Source organism: Aquarana catesbeiana, linkage group LG08 (genome assembly GCF_042186555.1).
Source record: "Aquarana catesbeiana isolate 2022-GZ linkage group LG08, ASM4218655v1, whole genome shotgun sequence".
Classification (NCBI taxonomy): Eukaryota; Metazoa; Chordata; class Amphibia; order Anura; family Ranidae; genus Aquarana; species Aquarana catesbeiana.
In genome coordinates this window covers 258,380,207-258,403,761 of record NC_133331.1, presented here as the reverse complement: position 1 = coordinate 258,403,761, position 23,555 = coordinate 258,380,207, and the positions used below count along the sequence as shown (strand labels likewise).

At 45.9% G+C, this 23,555-nt stretch overlaps 1 protein-coding gene across 2 annotated transcripts in view; it reads left to right on the top strand.

Annotated features, from left to right (window-relative positions):
• Window positions 1-23,555, top strand: part of LOC141106369 (phospholipid-transporting ATPase IK-like) — a 313,227-nt gene that overhangs the window by 15,119 nt on the left and 274,553 nt on the right. The window contains exon 1 of one of the 2 annotated variants that reach the window (XM_073597092.1): window positions 13,283-13,377. The exons of the other annotated variant lie outside the window; for it this stretch is intronic. Within the exon in view, the coding sequence (XP_073453193.1) occupies window positions 13,304-13,377 (74 nt within the window). The 5' untranslated portion in view covers window positions 13,283-13,303. Of the gene's footprint in view, window positions 1-13,282; window positions 13,378-23,555 lie in introns of those variants that run through there. 2 annotated transcript variants of the gene reach the window in all.

Genomic DNA, 23,555 nt, shown 5'->3' with positions numbered 1-23,555 from the left:
TTCCGGCGGACTTTCAGAATGAACGGACTTGCCCACACACGGACAAGTCCGTTCATTTTGAACGTGACTCAGGTGCGACGGGACTAGAAAAGGATGTCAATCTTGCCGCTTTTATCGGCGAGATTGACACCTTGTGAGCCCCGTCGCGGGGCATACCAGGCCCTTAGGTCTGGTATGGATTATAAAGGGAGGGGGGCGCTCGCTCGTCCCCACCCCCTTTCCTGACCGGCCAGGCTGCGTGCTCGGATCGGGGTCTGGTATGGATTTTAGGGGGGACCCCACGCCGTTTTTTCGGCGTAGGGGGTTCCCTTTATAATCCATACCAGACCTAAGGGCCTGGTATGCCCCGCGCTCGCCGCAATAGGAAAATTTGTTTTTCCTATTGCAGCGAGCGCGAGATGCAATACCCTGCCCTCGTGTCGTATCTGGTCCGTCGGGCCAGCATACACACGAGCGGGCTTTCCGTCGGACCAGCACACACACGAGCGGACTTTCCGCCCGAAACTGAGTCCGGCGGAAAGATTTAAAACTTTCTTCAAATCTAGGTCCGGCGGGCTTTTGGGAAAAAGTCCGCCGGCGCCCACACACGGGCGGATTGTCCGGCACACTCTGGTCCGCCGGACCAAGTATGCCGGAAAGTCCGACCGTGTGTACGCGGCATTAGATCGGCGGCTAAACAGTAAACACTTCAAAATACACATGTACTAGCAAACCTAATAAAACCACATGATGCTGAGCTGATATATATAAATAAATCGTAAGTGCAAGCAGATAACAAAAAGTGCTATGTGCCAAACAAACTCCAAAAGTTTTTGGTGCCACACAATTCATGTAAATAATAGTCCTTAATTGAACCACACAAACATAGTAAACATATATGCTATAAAGTCCTGTACATAGATAATGAAAGTGCTTATGCGTGATATACAATGGTGATGTATTCAAACATGCTCATAACTCTCCACGTGCCACAGATCATGCGATGGTGCAATACGGTGACCCCCCAAGGTAATGCGCTCACCTCGGAGCGTGTGACTAAGTCGCTAAACAAAGTCAAAAACGCTTTTGAGCCACCCCGGGCTCTGTGCAGATCGCAGTATCCCAGGCTCCAATGCGGGAAAGATCAATGGATAAGAAGAGAGAACCATATAGTGTAACATCGTTTAAAATTTTATTCCAAAGTAAGATAAAACACCCTCCCAAACGGAGTACTCACATTCTTAAGGTGCGCCAGTGCACCACTCTAAATCTAGCGTTTGAACAAGTTTTTCAGTGAGGATATGGCGTCCGTCCCAACAGCTGTCAGCTACCGCTGCCTTTCACTCTGTCCTGGCCCCTCCCCTACACGTGTTCAACACAGGGATCACTTGTCATCAGGAGGACCACAGAATAGCCATCAGAGTGAACATAAGCTGCTGGCAAGCCCCCCTGAGCAGCCTTAGAAATACTGACTAACTTGCCGACTCTGAGAGCCCCATAAAAGGCTAAAGCGAAAGCCACATGGAACAAGAAAGCTTCATAACTGGAAGAGCACACAGCACGCACCTGAATGAACAAGAACTCTTCCGTTAACCTCTCAGGGCCTGTTTCACCAAGAAATCCTTGGTAAAATCTGGGATGCCCCGCGACTTGAACAGAAAGGCCAGACCGGCCAACTTATGGTTAATGGCGGAAATTGTCACACCTTCAGTGAAATTCAGACAAAGTAAATCAATAGATTTCTGACCTCTGAACTGACCATGTCCACCCCCGCCCGCTGAAGAAACTTCCACCACTCCCGCCAGACTTTGGTGTTTGAAGACCATGTCGACTCACTCAAGGAGCTCTGAATCAAACCCGAGGCAACTCCAATACAATCCTCCACAGCCGTTGAGGACAAGGGGTTCCATGTTGCTCTGCGATCTGTGCCAACTCTCGGAACCTGTCCAACTGAAAGCGAGATAGAGCATCATCCAAAGTATTCTTCGCCCTCGGAAGATGCACAGTATACAAAAATGCATTCAGTTGAAGACAACACAAAACAAGATGCTGTAAGAGCCTGACTACTGGCGGAGAGGACCCAGAAAGCGAATTGATGACTTTGACAACCCCCAAGTTGTCACAGTGGAGGCAAACCTTTGTAGCACTAATGCCCTGTACACACAGTCGGATTTTCCGATGGAAAATGTCCGATCGGAGCGTGTTGTCGGAAATTCCGACCGTGTGTGGGCTCCATCGGACATTTTCCATCAGATTTTCCGACACACAAAGTTGGAGAGCAGGAGATAAAATTTTCCGACAACAAAATCTGATTGCGTCAATTCCGACCGTGTGTGGCCTGTTCCGACGCACAAAGTGCCACGCATGCTCAGAAGAAATTCCGACACGGAACAGCTCGTTCTGGTAAACTTAGCGTTCGCAATGGATACAGCACTTTCGTCACGCTGCAATGTCAAAAATGGTTTAATACAGCGCACTCTCTTCTTCTTTATAATGTGAGAAGAATTAAGTAGTTTTGCTGCTCATATTCACACACACTTCTCACAAACTTTTTTTTGGTTTTTTTTATTGGGATATATTGTTATTTGTCACATCTGACATAATGTTTTTTTTTATTTGTTTTTTTTTTTGGTATTTTAAGCCATTTTTTGTTTTAGATTTTATGTTTGTATTTTTTCCAAGGCTGATCTTTGTTCAATGTTATTTTTATTTTTACTCCAGACTATTTTTGTGTGTGTTTTGTGTGTCAAGTTACCACAACACCATTGATATCTTTTATTATTTTATCTCAAGGAGATTGTTTGGTGTTGGTGTCCCTTGTTCATTTCACATCGTATATTTGAAATGTACCTGAATCCTCACAAACCAACTGTCCTTTTTGAAGTAAAACACACATAGGCAAGTATAATTCAAACCAAAATTCCTTTATTAAGGGCTCAGAACCAAACAAAGAGGGAGGCAACACTGGAGAAATATGAGAAATTAGCGAAGCCTGGGACCCCCACGGCAGACATCAATTCTTGAACATCAAAATTGGTGGCCTGAGGAGTCCATATGTAAGGGAGGGCAGTCTGGTCCAGAATTCGCAGAGATTCGGAAAGCAGCAGATGATATCTGTGTCCCCAGGCTGTGGTACCACAAGAGGCTGCATCTTTTGGCCGACCATGCTGGATCCAGGGTCCTCACTTTCTGGTCTTCCTTCCACGCTTCCTTCTGGGCTGTGGCTGTGCTGTTGGAGATGTGGCAGGAGGAGGAGTAGGACCTGGAGGAGAAGGAGGAGGAGGAGTAGGACCTGGAGGAGAAGGAGGAGGAGGAGGAGGAGGAGAACCTGCAGGAGGAGGAGGAGGACCATCTGTGAGTTCGCAAAGGTGTGTCTGAGCTGTAATTTGGCCCCTCATACCTTTGTTAAGAGCCTCCAATATAAGCGACTCACACATGAGTTGTTGTCCCTCCTCCATCCTCTGCATTTTTGAGGCAATGAGGGCAGCAATGTCCTCCTCCATGGTGTGTGGTGCTTCCAGGGCCTCTGTAGCCCTCCAAAAGAGTCCTCTGGTAGCCTCCTCTAGGGCACTCCTCCTCCTGCCACTTTCTCTTTCCAGGTGTTGGGGAGGGACCGGCATATCAGGCAGGCGGCTTGGCCCAGCCACCTCCTGGCTGAGACTTCCCTGTGTATGAAAAAGGGACATGGTTTTATTTTTTGCTTCATCAATCACAATCCTAAATTAGTACTCCCAACTAACATCTAGTTAACATCATTGATTGGACAAGCAGAAATATTTAGAGGAATGCTATACCTGGCTCAAGCTGGGCTCCTCCACATGTTGCCTGGAAGGCCCAGGTTGGGCATCAGAAGCCTCAGCCGGGGGGGAAGGAAGCGTGGAAGGAAGACTGGAGAGGGATGACCTGGGTTCAGTCTGACCTGCCAGAAAATGCAGCCTGTCATAGTACCACATCCTGGGGACATAGATGTCATCTGCTGCTCCGGATCTCTGCGAATCCTGGACTTTCTGGCGCTCCCTTACATATGTACTCCTCAGGCCACCAATTAAGATCTTCAAAAATGTGATGTCTGCCGTGGGGATCACCGGCTTCACAATTTTACACAATTGCTCCAGCGCTGCCTTCCTCTTTGTTTGGTTCCTATAATGTGGGTGGTTCATCTCCCACAGACATGGCAGCTCCATTAACATATCAATGAATAGTGACATGAAGTCATTGTCTTTCAATAACATATCCATGTTCACTGCAAGACACAACACAAGACAAAGCCTAATGTCAGACAAAACTCTCCTAATCTTGTTACAATATAGGCCTCAATGTAGAAGCAGTATAGGCACAAGTTTGTCTCTTACCTTCGTTCTTACAATCGGCACGTCCAATGCTCCTTCCTTCGCTCACAGATCGTACGTAATAAGCACGTGTGTTACGCTTTAGATACACTGCGCATGCGTGTAACTCCACCCGCCCCTGACGTTCTTTCTATTCCCCGCCCCTTTTCGTTCGGCGCAGTGGGGGAAGAGCACATGGCGGAGTCACAGCAGGTGCGTGCTAATTACAGGAAAGAGGAGGAGGAAAGCCCGGATCCGGACACGTCCATCCAGAAGGAGACCATTTAAGGCCACAAATATGTCCTTTGGGGAGATGTTGGAGATGGTCGACATCCTGAAGAAGGCCGACTATGACGGAAAGTATGGGCCTTACCCCAACCCCAATATCAGAAAGGCCAAGATCATGGCGAAAGTGGTCAAAAGTCTTCACAGGAATTTCGGGGTACGACGATCGAAAGATCAGCTCAGGAAGCGGTGGTCGGACCTAAAATTAAGAGAGCCCGAGCAGTACCGAAAGATCCGGAGAGTGCTGCAAAAAAGTAAGTAGTTGTGCTGTGTTCCTATTCTTTTTGTCTTTCTTACGTTCGTGCTGCTCCATATGCTTTTCTTAATTGTTGTACAGTTTAAAATGTCAATTTTAATGTTCATGGGCCCATTATTCGTTCGTATCAAACATTTTTTGGGACCCCTCTAAAACACCATTGTTTAGGCCATATGCATTTTCAGACATTTTTTAGGGCCTACTTGGATGCAAAATATTTGGTGGTCTAGATGGGTTTGTTACTAGAATGAAATGCAAACTATATTCTGTGTAAGGAGAGGACACTGAGCAGCTGTTTTCACATCTGGACACTGGAGCACTAGTGTGGGACACAAGAACACAATTTTTTTAGGGGGTGCACACAGGTGCTCCAGTGTATACTATAGGGGGGTCTCCATCTGTGAAGCTTGTACTAAACAGGTAAAGTATTGCAGGTTGACAAAGGACACTAAAAAAGCTACATCTTGGAACTCTGCTAAAATAGACAATTGTACCCCACTTCCAAGCAATGTTTCCTATTTCTAGTTCTGCCATCAAATATCTGTGTGCTAATTATACCATTTTTGTTTTACATAGGGGAGCAAAGACTCGGAGGACACCCCTCATCCGAGGAGACCACAGACCCCCCACCTATGGAAGAAGGTGAAATACCCCCAACCCAAGCAGAGCAGGAGGAGGAAGAAGATGTGGTGGAGATTGGCACCACAACAGGTGAGTGTCTGCGACCACAGACTCAGGTAAGAGATGGATGGTGGCAGATTTTTGATACCTGTTTTTGTTTGGTTTCTCTCTTTTTAGGTGATGGTGATGTTAGGGATCGAGATGCTTTCACATTTGAAAGTGCCCAGATCCTGATCGGGGAGATAATGGGGTGTAATGTAGAATTGCAAAACATCCAGAAAAAAATAAATGATGTTATTCAAAAAATAATAACATAATTGATGTTTTGGGGCGAATTTAAAACCCCACAAATTCACTTTTTTTAGTGTGGTCCAATGTTTTAAATATTTTAGCAATGTTTTGAAAAGCCGAATTTGGAGGATGCACACAGTGTGCAAACATGTGCTATCTGCCATCATGGGAGATCAATGGACGCGTTTTGGGGGTGCAACCCCTTCCTCAATTATAAAGTAGCGGTGAGGAAGGGCTTGCTCCCCCAAAACACATCCCTTGATCCCCCGTGATGGCAGCTAGCACATGTTGACATTCGTAAATTGGTGTGCATCTTCCAAATTTGGCTTTTCCTGGGGTGATTTGACCCCATCTGAACGCAATATCAAACACAGTTCCTAAATACTCATGTCTGATATTGCCTTCAGGTTTTACCTAATGTGAACTTTGTAAGTTCAAGTTTTTTGTCTTTCTTGTTGGTTTTACACAGGCCTGTTTTATCTTAAATGGACATTTCTATTTTTGATAATGCCACCCCAAAAATTGTTATACAACAAACATGTTGGTTTGTTTTAAAAACCTTTGGTAAATGCACATGTGATTGTGCAGGTATAAAAAAGTTTATTAATCAAGAATGTGTGGATTATTGTCTCAACACTACAACACTTTTGGGGTGATGTAATTGCTGTTTTCATCGAAAATGGGGGTTATTTCCTAAGGGCAAATCCTCTTTGCACTACAAGAGCATTTTCATTGCAGTTTCAAGAGCACTTGTAGTATAAAAAGTGTATACGCCTTTAGTAAATAACAGACAACAGTGCTTTGTATAAGGTTACACAGTCACGCCATTTTCAGGACTCCCCACATTTCTGTCAGGGTCAGCTAAAACAAACTCAAGCAGTAAATGTCCACAAAGATTTTAATTTTTTTGCTTTTTTATTGGAAAAAGGCTTCACAAATTTGAAGGCATATTGATAGCCCCCCTACCCGCAAAGAACTCCAGGTATCGTAACCGGACATCACGGGCACTCAGGGAGGGCAAGCCAGGGTGGCCGCTTTCAAGTGCCATCAGTGTTTCAGGTATCACTCCGGCCTCAGGCCCAACTGAGCCAGCATAGTTGGCCCGAATGTTTCCTTAAAAAGTTATGGAGAATACAGCACGTCAGTATAATATGGTTCAGTTTATACTCCGCCATATGGATAGGTGTCAGAAATAGGCGGAACCGACTGGCCAGGATTCCAAATGTGTTCTCCACCATTCTTCGGGCTCTGGCCAGCCGGTAATTAAAAACCCTCCGTTTCGGGGTGAGGGTCCTCATCGGAATGGCCGCATCAGGTGGTCCTCCAGCGCAAACGCTTCATCAGCAACGAACACGAATGGGAGTCCTTCCACATTGTCCTCTGGAGCTGGCAAGTCCAAGCTGCCATTCTTGGGACGCCTGTAGAACTCCGTCTGGGCGATGACTCCACCATCGGACATCCGGACATTCTTCCCCACGTCCACATACAAGAAGTCGTAATTAGCCGACACCACCGCCAACATCACAATACTTTTGAACCCCTTATAGTTGAAATAGTACGACCCCGAGTTGGGTGGTGGGACGATGTGGACGTGTTTCCCATCAATTGCCCCTCCGCAGTTAGGAAAGTCCCACCGCTGGGCAAAGTGGGAGGCCACAGTCTGCCATTCCTGTGGCGTGGAAGGAAACTGTTGAGGGAAAAAAAAAATAATTACTATTTTTGCTCAGAAACATGGCAAGCAGATTAGGCACAAACATTATGGGGCAACCTCCAGATAGCATTTATTAAGGGGAATTTCACATCGCCAAAGTATAAGGTACACCTATCATATTCCCCCTCCCCCCTCTCATGGGCCATTTCTAACATTATGGGGTGTGTGGAAATCTTGGACAGGTAACCCTCTTCACTTCATTGAGAGATGAATGCCTAAATACAGGGTATTACTTGGAACAGCCCCTATTTAGTTACACTATTGGCAGCCCACTGGACAGGTAAGAAGTGTCATAATACAAAGATATAAATACACATTGTACACATTTGAGGACATTTGGACATTCTGCTATTACCTATCAAGATAATAATAGGATACAAAAACTTTAAACAGTACCATTTGAAATTATACAGGCAGGCCCTTGCACTACACGCTTTGGGTAATTCATCTATACATCAGAGCACAAAACAGATGGGTATAGTGTGTATGGGTTTGGCAAAGTCAGCAGATAGATGATTGAGTATAGATAGAGAATTGGGATCAGCTGACTTAGCAGTTGGGGGGAGGGAGGGTTACTAAAAATGATTTGGGGACACCACAAAAAATAAGCCTCTGCCACTCTGCCAGAATTTAAAGCTAAAATCACATTTCTAAACATTTTAGGGGGTGTTTGGGGTAAAGCACTACTATGGAGCTGATAAAATACATTGTTAAGTGACTACATGAGGTGAATATAGGGCCAGGAGAGAACATGCTGGAGAGGTTATTGAAGGCCAATCTGTATGAAGGACCTTAAAAAATAATTACATAAAAATCCTGCATGCATGAGAACAAAGGGGACATTCACAGCATATTCCAATCATGGTCATTAGGGAATGAGGAAAGAAATACAATATATTATCAAACATTAAATACAAAAAAAGTGATATTAAAGGATAAAAATCTTACCTTCATATACTCCTTCTGCAGGACCTGGATGATGGCAGAACAGGTCTCTGGGATGATGATCCCCAGAGCCTGGGGGGAGATGCCTGTCGAGAACTTCAAGTCCTGCAGGCTTCTCCCTATCGCCAAGTACCGCAGGGTAGCGACGAGCCTCTGCTCCAGAGTGATGGCTTGCCTCAGCAGGTATCCTGCCTGCTAATATAAGGGGTCAGCGAAGCCAACAGACGGTGAAACACGGGGTCTGTCATCCTGAGAAAGTTCCTGAAATCATCAGGATTATTCTCACGGATCTCACGGAGCAAAGGCATATGAGAGAACTGGTCACGCTGAAGCAACCAATTCTTGGTCCATGAACTCCTCCCCACCCTGTTCATGGACTGGACTTGTGTCAAGGTCAGGACCCCAACACCAAGCCCCCGCACAGCACGAACTCTACGAGGAGTACGCATACGCAACATGGCTAGAAAACGGTCGGCTGCTCAGAACGAAGTAACAGAACGCACTGAAGAACAGCAAGGCCTGTGAAGAGCGACCTGAAAAACAGTAACGAACGAACAAGAATTCAATGACTAATTAAAGTCACGCGGAACTTGCTTGCACGCACTGAAGAGCAGATACAAACCCACAAGCACAAACTGAACGGCAGAAAACGATCTGAAAGCCACGAGTCTGAAAAAGCGCGAATCGTCTCTCACCAAACTTTTACTAACACGAGATTAGCAAAAGGAGCCCAAAGGGTGCCATGCTTGGTTCTGAACTGGCCTTTTCTAGTCTCGTCGTACGTGCTTGACGTCACCGCGTTCTGGGCGATCGGAAATTCCGACAACTTTGTGCGACCGTGTGTACGCAAAACAAGTTTGAGCCAAAACCGTCGGAAAAAATCATAGGATTTTGTTGTCGGAATGTCCGAACAAAGTCCGACCGTGTGTACGGGGCATAACTCTCTGTGGAGCTGCTGGTTTAAAGCGGGCTGTTACCTTCACTCTCGATACCTCTGTTTCACCGGCACCGCGTCTAGGGTCCTGTTGAGTTTACCTCTGGACGATTTAGACACCAAACACTTGAGTATATTTTCCAATGCTTTAATGAACCAGTAATAAAGGAAGTAGCAGGAAAGAGGCAGAAGGAAAGCTGCAGGGAAGCTCAAATACCTTTCCTTAGTATTCTTTAGAACATTCTTTGGAATTGAACACTTGTAGTTGAATGCACTCCCCTTGTGGGATTCAATCTTTGCCCGCCTGGATAGGCCTCTCTCACTTGCCTAGCAGCCAGTACGTAGCACGAACAAAAGTCTCTGCCACAGACTTGTTTGGAGTAAAACCCGTATGATCCTCTGCCACAGGATGTATTGGTTTGCAATGAATGTCAGACACAGTACTTGAACCTTTAAGCCAACCCGGCAGTACTATGCAGTAAGATTACTTCAGGATACGTCCTCCAACCGAGTCACCAGGCCCCTCTCCAGTCCAGCACTCTGCATGATCCTTCCATGACGGGTCCTCCCCTGGGATCTCCTCGGTTGTACAGCTTCTTCACTCAGGATAGACAGCTCAGGACCATTCCTCTGCTGCTGTGGTAGGCCCCAGACAAGCTTCTGGGCCCACCCACACGCTGCAGCCGAGTGGGCCTCCCGATCAGAGGACCAAGAGGTGGTACTCCTAACGTATACCTGTCGGCCAGGAGGGCCAGCAGGTGGCTTAAAACGAACCCCTAAACATGGCGTCTGTCCCATAAATACCCTCTCCCAGAATGCAACTCAGAGGACCACCTCCACCGAGTTGTCTCCGGGACAGAGGAGCACTCATACGCTTCAACACATTGCCTTTCCAACACTAGTCCATGGTGACAACGACACCCACCGGCACAGTGTGGAACTACACGCAACCCAGCCAAGCTGGAACATCTAATGAAAATCTAACTTCACCTAACAATCAACCCACAAAATTTACCTATCAGCGGTAGATTGAAAATCTACCAGCGCTACACCTTTTTATTATGAAAAAATTCCCCCCATATCTCTATGGCGACCACGATTAAAAAAAATTCCAGAAGCACCAAATTCTTTAAGAAACCAGCCTCCCGCCATTCGGCAGGCCAGCACTCTGCACTCCACTGGCCACCTAAAGATGCTCCATAACCAGTGGAGCCAGCAGCATCTGTAAAAAGATCCAGATCGCAGTTACTGACCGGCCAATCCCTCCAGAGCGACCGACCATTGACAGTTTCCAAAAAAAGTGCCACGCCTGCAAGTCAGCCCTATGCTCCCTGTTTAAATAAATAAAATGCCTAGGGGAACGTAACCCAGCCATGGTGACAGAGAGCCGCTGACGAAAACTCTGCCCATCGGCATGACGCGGCAAGCAAAATTCAGCTTGCCTAGGAGCGACTGTAACTCCTGCAGCTGTATCTTGTGTTTGCCAAAAACTAAACTAACCGCCTCCTTGAGAGCAAGCAACTTTTCATCAGGCAGATGACATTCCATCGCCTGAGAATCAATACCTATCCCCAAAAAACATGATTAATGACGTGGGGCCCTCCATTTTGTCTGCCGTATATCGAAACGCTTAGTGATGTGCTGAACCGTAGCCAGCAGACTACCACATAAATTCAGAGAAGGAGGGCCAACGCACAAAAAGTCATCCAAATAATGAATAACTGAATTGACCCCCGCCACGTACAGAACCACCCATTTAGCCAGCAGACTACCACATAAATTCAAAGAAGGAGGGCCAACGCACAAAAAGTCATCCAAATAATGAATAACTGAATTGACCCCCGCCACGTACAGAACCACCCATTTAAGATAATAGCTAAAGGTCTAAAAAAAGGCATAAGAAATGGAACAGCCCATAGGAAGGCAACAGTCCACATAAAATGCACCTGACCATTTACAACCCAAAAGATGAAAACTGCGCGGGTGGACCCTCAACAACGAAAGGCTGACTCGATGTTAGTCTTAGCCATGAGGGAGCCCTGACTGTAGTACCACACTCAAAAGACCGCAGCATCAAAAGAGGTATAAGACACCGCACACGCCTCAGGGTCAATAGTATCGTTAACTGACCCACCTTTTGGTGGGTCAGCGCAGCCAAGCTACTCCCCCATACACTCTATGGGCCTCGCTAATGGCATCCAGATAACAAAAAAGGGGGGAACAATTCTCAGGGGATTTTTTTCCCATAACGCTCGCAAATATGGCGAAATCAAGCGGAAGCGTCGCTTTTCTTAATCTTTCTTCTTGGGTTTTTCAAGTTTATCCTATCCATATTAAACTTCTCTAGGGGCAGCAATGTGAAAATCTCCATGTCCCCCCGCCAAATTTTGTCTCGCACCTCAGATTTAAGATGCGCACCCAAAGGACCCTCAAAACAGACATACACCTCGCTGTTGGCCGAATCAGCCAAGCAAACCGTGTTCGTACTCTTACTAACGCCCCTTGGCGAGTCCGACGAGGCATTCGCCACCGTTCCTGGAGTGGCTATGTCCCCCCAATGTAACTCCCGACACCTGCCCTTGGCATGACGCAGCCACAGAAACAGTCTGAACTTGGACCACAGCCTGCCCTACCACTGATGGATCCTGAACCTAAGCCGACTCTGGCGTGGAGCTGAAAACGGAACCCGAATGAAACCTGTGCACCAACAAATGCAGGCCAGCCAGAAAGTCATGGAAGACTGCGACATCGCCCACGAGGGGGGAAGGGTTTGGGATACCTGAACCATCCACGGGGCCCTGACCTGCCCTAACCCCAAACACTGAAGACAAAGCAAGCTGTAAAGAAGGCAAAGAATTAGATGTGGACTTACCAGGCTGGACAGGACCAAACCCCACAGCCGCATCTCCGGAATCCACCGTAGCCGACCGCAGTGGAGCATCCCCATCTTTGGAACTGGTCATCTGGAAGCCGAAAGACCAAAGGACCTGCCTGCCTTGCCACCGCCAGTTGTCTCCTCTTCACCCCCCCCACTGGTGGGAGGGGCCCTGCTGCGATGGCTGGCTCTCGAGCGCTGGTGAGAAGGCCTGGATCTGGGGGTGAGGGGGGTCTCCGGCCGCTCTGCCCAGCTGGCCAGAACCCACAATAACCACTCTCCCACACTGAACCGCCTCTCCCAATGGCACATCTACATGAGAGGCTGCTGTATGCTCCGGATTCCTGAGATGTGCAGGAACCAGGGACAACACAGGGCTATGTCCCATCCCACGGAGCTCTGTCCGCCACGGGGATTCCTCCCAGTGTGCGCACTGGAGCTAGTCTGAGGAGACTGAGCCGGCGGGGCTGGGCGGTCCATGCCTGGGCTCCCTGTGTAGCGCCGAGCTCAGGGGGAAGGATAAGGGCTTAAGCACTCCAGAAGGGCGTGCCCACCGAGCACACCGTGCCGGTGACCCCCCTGAGGCCGTGTCAGTGGCTCCCAGCGGGGACGATACCTGGAGTTGCAGCAAGTCAGTGCTCATGGAAGCAGCCATGGAGTAGAGCTGCTCCCGCAAGGGGTCCAGGTCAGCCATGTAGGAGACGGTGGGGGTGGGGTAGCAGATGAACAGATGATCCAAAGCGATCCACAGCCCGGAGGACGGTCCTCCAACGTTCCTTCCCCACGTGTCTTCACCGGATGGCAAGAACTACCCAACTTCCCTCAAAAGACTACCCCTGCAGCCCCTCCCACCTGCTAGCAGCTCCAATAAACTATGAGGAATAAACTAACTCCAAAATGTAACCCTGTCTCTCCCTGATTGCCCTGTGTACCCAGTCATGCTAGCCCCATGCCTTTTTTTTATTTTTGCTTCGGGCTGTACTGTCCTAGAATTGTATTACCATAATTCTAATTCAGAATTATTAATAGCCTTACGGTAACACCCTATCTTGCAATAGGAGTGAAGGAGGAGTATTTAATGAAACCCTCATTTGTGGAGCTGCTATCTTTAGAAGCCATCGCATTTGTCCAGAGCTGCAACTATTTGAGAAGGTAAAAATCACTAAGCTTATAAAGTATAGGAAGGTGTTCAGCTTAATTGTCATAATGTGTGTTTGTTTATGGGGGGGGGGGTACAATTTTTATTATATACAGTATCAGGTTCTGCTTTCTAGTTGACAGTCCTGCATTTGTTCACCTCTTTTTCTCAGTGCAAATTTATGGGTCATGTCTGACTGGTTCAAAATAATATAAAATGGAGCTTCTCTTGCCAAACAAAACCTGTGTTTAAGTAGTATTTTCAGAAAGAGACTAATTAGGCACCTAGGATGTAGGTTCTAGGACAGCGGAGGTCCCTATCTGTATCGGAGCTCTTTCTCCACCGATCACTGGAACAGGTGCTACTACTGTATGTCATTGTTTGTAAAAAGCTAATTGAACTAGATAAATTGCTGTTAGCTTCCACAATCAAGAGCAGGTGATGTATTTATTTCTCCATTATTATGATTATTATTATTATAGCTTTATACAGGGGTTACTAAAGCATACCTAACAGAAAAAATAAAAAATAGTTTTGTTTTAATAAAAGCCTGTACTATTGAAAGCTGCTCTTCACTCAGCGGTTAAAAAATAATGTTCAGATTGCCCATATACAGCGGGTATAAAAAAATAATCATATTTTGTTGCTTTGCAGCCTAAAATGAAGACAGACACAGTTTTTGTTTTATCCAGCTGTATTTACTCAGTGCAATTTATAACATCCAACTGAAAGATATAGCACCAACATGTCAGAAAAAAAAAAAATTCAAAAACATAATCATTGTTGGAAAAAGAATCACCCCTTGTGTCAGTATTTTGTAAAACCACATTTTGCTTTAATTACAGCCTTCAGTCTGTTGGGATTTGTCTCTATTAACTTTGCACATCTAGACTTTGTAATATTTGCCCGCTCTTCTTTGCAGAACTGCGCATGTTCATTTCAATTTGATGGTGACCGTTTGTGAACTGCAGTCTTCAAGTCATTCCACAGATTTTCAATGGGGTTTAAGTCTGGACTCTGACTAGGCCATGCAAGGATACTCACCTTTTTCTCCTTCAACCACTGTGTGGTCATTTTTGCTGTGTGTTTTGGGTTATTGTCATGTTGGAAGGTAAACCTTCTTCCCATGGACAACTTTCTGGCAGAGGGCAGCAGATTTTCCCTTAAGAATTTGATCTATTTTTCCTTCTATCCTGACAAGGGCTCCAGTCTCTGCTGCAGAGAAACGCCTACATGACAGGATATTACCACCTCCATGCTTTAGTGTAGGAATGGTGTTATTTGTATGGTGAGCTGTACTGGATTTTCACCAGACATATCATTTGGTGTTGAGGCCAAATAATTTATTTTTAGTCTCATCTGACCACCTTAAATGTACCTTGAAGATTCTGGGGCAACATGGAAAATGTGTTATGGTCAGATGAGACTGTCAGATGATTCTGTCTTTGAATTTTTTGAAAATTTTTTTCTGATATGTTGGTGTTACATCTTTCACTTAGATGCTATAAGAGTTGCACCAGTAAATACAGCCCCCCGTGGGAGACTGACGGCGGCCATTGCCCCCTCCCGCCATTCGCTATTGTCACACAAGTGTGTTTGCTCGGGGCACAGTGCTCTGTGCCCCGAGCCCACCCTTTTTTGAAACTTATTAGAGCCTCCATGTATCCGGCTCACTGCATGTTGATTAGTGGGCCGGACGCATGGATGGGGGGGCGGCGCCCCTGCGCCCCTAATGCAGCGGGTGACACTGATACCCACTGTATATACCGAGGTTCTAATACATCCCTTATTCCTCACTCCTGCACATTTATACCCCACTGTTTCTGAGATGGGTGGCCATTCCCCCAAAGTTACTCTTCTTCACTGTTTTGTCAGCCAGCCCCTTGCCCCTTACACATCATGCAATGCGGCAGTAATGGGGATGCTGAGGGGGTGCCAAGATTCAGGAGTCAGCTGCTCGGGAGAAATAATGTAAGAACTCCTCTCAGTTATATCCCCCTAGACCAGGAGTATCCAAACTTTTTTCAAAGAGGGCCAGATTTGATGAAGTGAACATGCATGAGGGCCGACCATTTTGCCTGACATTCTGTGAACCATTAAAATTCTGTCTAAGTGTGTTCGTCCGAGCACTAATACACTGCCCAACAAGAATTCTCTTGCCTTTGTGGCTGTGTGTGAGTAAAGAGATGAGCTCGGGCATATTATTTGGATATACCGTATTTATTGGCGTATAACACGCACCTTCACTTTAAAGAGGGAAGATTCAGGAAAAAATCTTAAATTTTAAATAAAGAACTGTGAAGCAAAGGGTCAGTGCCCATCAATGCAGCCTCACAAGTGCCATAAATGCAGCACCCCCTTGTCCTGAATGCAGCACCCCCCTTGTCCTGAATGCAGCCCCCCCCCCTTATCCTGAAAGTAGCACCCCCGTTGCCCTGAATGCAGAACCCCCATTGTCCTGAATGCAGCACCCCGTCCTGAATGCAGCACCCCCCTTGTCCTGAATGCAGCACCCCCCTTGTCCTGAATGCAGCACCCCTGTTGTCCTGAATGCAGCACCCCCGTTGTTCTGAATGCAGAATCCCCCTTGTCCAGAATGCAGTACCCCATTCATCCTGAATGCAGCACCCCCTTTGTCCTGAATGCAGCACCCCCTTTGTCCTGAATGCAGCACCCCCCTTGCTCTGAATGCAGCACCCCCCTTGCCCTGAATGCAGCACCCCCGTTGTCATGAATGCAGCACCCCAGTTGTCCTGAATGCAGCACCCCTATTGACATGAATGCAGACTCACCATTGCCATCAGTGCAGCCAGATTCATGCACATCTGCAGCCTTGGAGGAGACAGGGAGGGGGCGGGGCGAGTCTCTTAATAGAAAGTCCCACCTCCTATGATGGACAGAACAGTTGTCCAATGGCAGCACAGGAGATGGGACTTCCTTTTACAGAGGTCGCTGTGTAAACAGAAAATACTCCTGTACAGCACTCGTCCCGCCCCCTCCATGTCCCCCCCAAGGCAGCCAGCATGTACATCTTTTGTGGCCCCCAGCACTCGGGGATTTGTTGGGGGCCAAAAAAGATATACATGTCAAAATGACCAGGCGGGCTGTCCGAAACCATAACGCGGGCCGGACTTTGGACATGCCTGTTGTAGGTCAAGGTAATAAGAGTTCAAAGACAGAAAGTCGAAAACATGTTTTTTGACCTTGGCATGAGGAACAATAGATATAATGCCAAGACAGATGTCTTCTAGCCTTCATGTGAGGGGGTCTTCTGAAGACAAGAAGAACCATATAGCGTTCAGTTCATGGCTAAGTCAAATAAAAGTACATGGTGGCATTTTGATTTAATTTTTTGGAGATAATTTGTGGTGACACATATGGTTCTATTGTTGAAGCTATTATAAATGGATCTGCAAGCCCATGTTCTTTCAATATTGCTTGTTCCCAACTGGCCAAATAAATCTACTTCATAGTAGCTCCTGCCTGGTGTTGATCCTTTGTTTCTACTTCAAACGGAAACGTTTTATTTCTATTAAAGTGGTTCTTCAGGTCCCCGATGTCAGCATCTTAACTGTGGAGGGGAGTATGTACCCCTGAAAACTAGTACTAATGACATTGGATGGTAAAGGGTTAAACATCTAGGGCAATCAAAGGGTTAAATGTGTGCCTAACCAGTGTTTGTGTTTACTATATGTGCTGCTTTTACTAATGGAAGTGATGGATTTCATTCCCTGCTTTACAGGGACACAAAATCCATCACTTTTTCCCTGTCAGAACAGAGCTCCGTTCTGTGGCTCTGCCAGATGATCAGCGGGTACTGGTGGACATCTATTGGCTGGCACCCACTGATCGACTTGTGCTGTGTCAAATCACAGCACCGACGCAGCGCTGGCAGCGCGCTCGCACGCCCTCTATCTGGAAGTGCTGGATCACGGACTAGGTCCGTGATTCGGCACAGGAGAGCTGCTCTGCCACCGTATAACTAAGTTATGCGGTTGGCAAGCGGTTTACACTATATATTGATTTCAAAGTTTTCCTGACAGCGCTACACTATTTTATTCAGTTGTCTTTTGATATTTATGTGTGAATATTAGTGAGTGCTGCAGTCAGGTTTTTACTTTCTCACCTTCATTTAATTTGATTGATTAATTTGCCAAGCGTGAGTTAAGCACACTATTGAATATTGAATAAAATAGCTGCATCCCTTTTGGACAATAGTCATTATTTTTTATTTATTTCACCTTGTATACACATATTTTTCTTGAGCAAAATTTTTTTTCAAAAATGTGATATTTATTTACAACATACTAGGAATAAGTGTTTGTGTTTATATAAAGTATCTTACAAAAGTGAGTACACCCCTGACATTTTTGTAAATATTTTATTATATCTTTTCATGTGACAACACTGAAGAAATGACACTTTGCTACAATGTAAAGTAGTGAGTGTACAGCTTGTATAACAGTGTAAATTTGCTGTCCCCTCAAAATAACTCAACACACAGCCATTAATGTCTAAACTGCTGGCAACAAAAGTGAGTACACCCCTAAGTGAAAATTTCCAAATTGTCCCAAAGTGTCAATATTTTGTGTGGCCACCATTATTTTCCAGCACTGCCTTAACCCTCTTGGGCATGGAGTTCACCAGAGCTTCACAGGTTGCCACTGGAGTCCTCTTCCCCTCCTCCATGACGACATCACAGAGCTGGTGGATGGTAGAGACCTTGCGCTCCTCCAGCTTCTGTTTAAGGATGCCCCACAGATGTTCAATAGGATTTAGGTCAGGAGACATGCTTGGCCAGGCCATCACCTTTACCCTCAGCTTCTTTAGCAAGGAGGTGGTTGTCTTGGAGGTGTGTTTGGGGTCGTTATCATGTTGGAATACTGCCCTGCCGCCCAGTCTCCAAAGAGAGGGGATCATGCTCGGCTTCAGTATGTCACAATACATGTTGGCATTCATGGTTCCCTCAATGCACTGTAGCTCTCCAGTGCTGTCAGCACTCATGCAGCCCCAGACCATGACACTCCCACCACCATGCTTGACTGTAGGCAAGACACACTTGTCTTTTTACTCCTCACCTGGTTGCCGCCACACACGATTGACACTCTGAAATAAGTTTATCTTATTTATCCATGTGCTTAGTCTGCTTGTCTTCAGCAAACTGTTTGCAGGCTTTCTTGTGCATCATCTTTAGAAGAGGCTTCCTTCTGGGATGACATCCATATAGACCAATTTGATGCAGTGTACGGCATATGGTCTGAGCACTGACAGGCTGCCCCCCACCCCTTCAACCTCTGCATCAGTGCTGGCAGCATTCATATGTATATTTCCCAAAGACAACCTCTGGATGTGATGCTGAGCTTGTTCACTCAACTGCTTTGATCAACCATGGTGATGCTTGTTCTGAGTGGAACCCGTCCTGTTAAACCGCTGTATGGTCTTGGCCACCATGTTTCAGGGTCTTGGCAATCTTTTTATAGCCTAGGCCATCTTTATGTACAGCAACAATTTTTTTTTCAGACCCTCAGAGAGTTCTTTGCCATGAGGTGCCATGTTGAATCTCCAGTGACCAGTATGAGAGAGGGCCCCAGTGTAAGAAACCATGACGGCCCCCCCTAACCCTCGGCCAGGTCCCTTCCACACCCACCCACCTAGCAACAAATCTTCCCCACCATAAAAATGCCCCCCCCCCCCATCTTCTCTATATGCTCACCTCCCTGCAGCAGTAAATCTGAGAGCGATCCCATGTCATCTGCTGTTTGGAGGATTGCAGTTCTGACAGTGGGAAGACCACCACTCAGCACCGCACCCCCTACATCCAAACCCGGGGAAGAGAGCATGGGGGGCAAGGAGAAAGCACAGGGGCCCCGTGGCAGCAGAAGGAAACTGGATAGGAGGGGCAACAGCCTATAGAGGAACCGATCCCCTCCATCTTCCTCCTGCAGATGCTGAATGCCTGCAGGAGGGAGAGGAGGAGAATCAGGCATTCAGCGGCTGCAGTAGGGAGATGGAGGAGATCAGTTCCTCTATAGCAGGGGTGCCCAACCTTTTGAAAAGCGAGGGCCACTTAAGCAACTTTTAAGCTGGTCGTGGGGCCACAATAAGAAAGGGGGCGGATGACAGATCCGCGTCCAATCTGCATATGCAGAGCAGACATGGACACAGCCCACTCTACTTTAAGGGCCCTCCAATCCGATCCACCCAGATGGAAGGGGACGGATCTACTTCTGTTTTTTTTAGCGGATCAGATTGGAGGTAGGTGGGCGTAAAAGTCAGTTTAAATCTGCTGCTCCATAGGAGGTGAATAGAGGGTCAGACTGGGACTGCCTAAAAAATGGACAAATGGGCCCGATTGGACCAATTATGTGAAAGGGGCTGCTTTCAAACTGATGCGCTGTGGTTTACCAACAGCGCAATACACCTGTGGCTTTCCTGTGGGTTAACTGCACTTTGCCATAGACTTCTATTATATCCTGCAGGTGTGGTGCACTTTCAGAAAGCACACCAAACCCACAGGATATAACAGAAGTCAATGGCTCAGTGCAGGTAACCCGTAGGTGCACTGTGGTGCACCTGTGGATCCGTTTGTAAGCAGCTTAGTTACCACTGCAGAAGAGATATTCCCATATATACACTGTGATTTTATAATTTAACCTTTTCATGACTAAGCCTATTTTTGACATTTGGTGTTTACAAGTTAAAATCCATATTTTTTGCTAGAAAATTACTTAGAGCCCCCAAACATTATATATATTTTTTTAGCAGAGAATCTAGAGAATAAAATGGCAATTATTGTAATATTTTATGTCACACGGTATTTGAGCAGCGGTGTTTTAAACGCAAATTTTTGGGAAAAGGGACACTTTCATGAGTTTTAAAAAAGCGAAACAGTAAAGTTAGCCCAATTTTTTTGTATAATGTGTGTGTTTTTTGTATAATGTTACGCTGAGTAAATAGATACCAAACATGTCACACTTTATAATTGCACGCACTCGTGGAATGGCGACAAACTACGGTACCTAAGAATCTCCATAGGCGATGCTTTAAATTTTTTTTTACAGTTACCAGGTTAGAGTTACAGAGGAGGTCTAGTGCTAGAATTATTGCTCTCACTCTGACGATCACGGCGATACCTCACAAGTGTGATTTGAACACCGTTTACATATGCGGGCGCGACTTCCGTATGTGTTTTCTTTGCTGCGCGAGCTCGCGGGGACAGGGGCGCTTTAAAAAAAAAATGTTTCTTATTTATTTTATCTATTTTTATATTATTAAATTGTGTTAAAAAAAACATTTGATCACTTTTATTGCTGTCACAAGGAATGTAAACATCCCTTGTGATAGTAATAGGCGGTGACAGGTACTCTTTGTGGAAGGATCGGGGGTCTAAAAGACCCCCCATCCCTCCTTTGCACTTCAAAGTATTCAGATCACCGTTTTCGGCGATTCTGAATACTGTATATTTTAATTTAAAACGGCGCCATTGGCAACCGAGTAAACAGGAAGTGACGTGCCAGTCTGTCCCTAGCCGCCGGAAGTGGCGGATCATCGATTGGGTCCCCCGGTGGGACAGGAGCCCCGTTCAGAGCGGCGGGAGGCGGCGGGAGGTGGGGACGTCCCCTCCTGCTCCTCCGGGATAACAGCCGAGCGGCTTTTAGCTGCATCGGTTGTTATCCCTGGAAAGCCGATCGCCCACTCTACAGTGGGCACCTGCAGGCATCATCCTGGTATAACCCCCGAAAGCCGAGGCTGTACATCTGCGTACGCTCGGCGGGAAGGGGATAAACTGACCTTTAATAATAATCTTCCATTCAGGAATCTCCTTTGCCACAGGTATTTCTGGCTGTTGCTGTCCCAGATGGAGTGCAATTGGTATCACTCCGCCTGTGACAGGAGGCAGAGATATACAGGAAGCATCGGCTTATGCAGCTCTGCTCGCTCCGCAGCTCTGGCTCCACTAAAAACACCGATACTCTGGGATGGAGGGTCGGGCGGGCACCGGAGCAAAAGAAAGGCTGACCCATCAACACCCCACAGCTGGTATACCCAAAGTACAATATCAAAATATTCCATAAAAAAGAAAATAGAGATATGCATCCAAAGTACGCATATACTTGGACAGGGGTGCTAAAACTGGGAAATATACAATATATATGGTATATAATAATATTTTGATATTGTAGTTTTGGTATACCAGCCGTGGGGGGCTGACCTTTCGTTTGCTCCGGTGCCGCCCAGGGAGGCTACTGCATGTGGCTTTTATCATCCAGGCGAGGTAAATGTGCTATTTAATGGATGCAACTTCTTGTATATGAAGTGTCAATATTACATGTTTGACTTCCTTCTGGTAGGTAAATTATATTGCATGAGGACTACATATTAAGAGTTGTCAATAAAGGCATTGATTTCAACGTCAGCATTCAGGCCCAAAGGACTAAGACATTTGACGCGGTATATATACAACTCATTTCGAGTTTGGAAATAGCACGTCTCTTTGGCCTACCTCTCCAATGTAATTTAAGTTTGATAGCTTTAAACGGTGTACCCCTAGGATTTTGGCTATGTACCTCCAAGTAATGCCTGGAAACTGGGTGACCTTTAAACCCTCTTCTTATATTTCCAATGTGCTTGTTTAGTCTTACTTGGAGTGGTCGTACCGTACGTCTTATGTATTGTAATCCGCAAGGACAGGTTAAAATGTAGACGACATGAGTGGTAGAGCATGTAATCAAGGACTTTATTTGAAATTCCTGAGAAGTGCTATTAGAAACAAATTTAGTAGTTTTTCTATCTCTAATGCTATTAATACTACATACAGCACATCTTTTACATTTATGGTATCCTACCAGATTCTGAAAGAACATTAATTTATTAGTTGGGGGATCACATGCACCGAGGGCTAATGAGTCTTTCGAGGAGGGAACTCCTCTGAATACCACCTGTGGTTGGTCTGGAAGAAAAGGGCCCAATATATGGTCATTTTTCAATATGTGCCCGTGTTTACACACAAGCTTCTTGATCAGAAAGTGTTGATAGGAGTAACCAGTGACAAAAGGCCATCAAAATTATTTTGCTTACTGTTCCTTTTGGGTTTCTCAACCAAAAGTTTATTCCTATCCAATTACTCGACTTCATTTACTCTCTGCTCTAGAGTTTTTTTTAAAACCTTTTGGTTAGAACATTGGCTTGCACCTTAAAATCTTCTGTCCTAGTACAGTTGCGCCTTAGGCGCATTTATTGACATTTTGTGACAGAGTCTAACTATGAGTGGTGGTGACAACTGTCGTGGGGAATAAAGGCATTCCTATCTGTAGGTTTGAAGTAGGTTGAGGTAAGAAACTGACCCCCCTCAACCCATATGTGTAGATCCAAAAAATGTATAATATACTGGTCTGCCTCGTATTTGAATTCTATACCCCTATCGTTATTGTTCAAATATCCCATGAAAGTATGTAGAGACTCCCTTGTACCATTCCATAGAAGGAGGACGTTGTCAATATACCTAGCCCATAAGACCAATTCAGGTCTGCGGTTGGCAAAGACAACGTCCACCTCCCATTTACCCATAAATAGAGTGGCTGGGCTGGGGACAAATTTTGCCCCCATAGCCACTCCTCTATTTTGTAGGTAGTATTTATTGTTAAACCAGAAAAAGTTATGCGTAGTGGTAAACTCTAAAAGCTCCATGACGAACCTCCCTTGTTTGGCAGGTAAGGCAGAGTCTCTATTAAGGAAATACTCAACAGATAAAACTTCCCATTGATGAGGGATTATTGTATATAAAGATGTGAGGTCTGCAGTGACTAACCAATATTCTTCTATATATGGACAGTTGTTTAATAAATTGATAGTGTGTTTGCTGTCTTTGATATATGCCCATAACGACTTAACCAAAGGTTGGAGAAAACTGTCTATATATTTTCCTGCCTGAGATGTGATAGTTTATCCCACTGATGATGGGACGACCAGGGGGGTGGACTGGGTTTTTGTGTACTTTAGATAAATAATATATAATGGGACTACGTGAAGATTTCGGTACTAGAAAGGCTTTCTCCTTTTTATTGAGTATACCACAGGCATGACCCCGGTTTACAAAACTTTCAGTTGTTTTCTATATGAGGGACGTGGATCTGATGGGAAAGGGACATAAGTGTCTCTATCTCCCAGTATACTATCTAACTCTTTAAGGTAA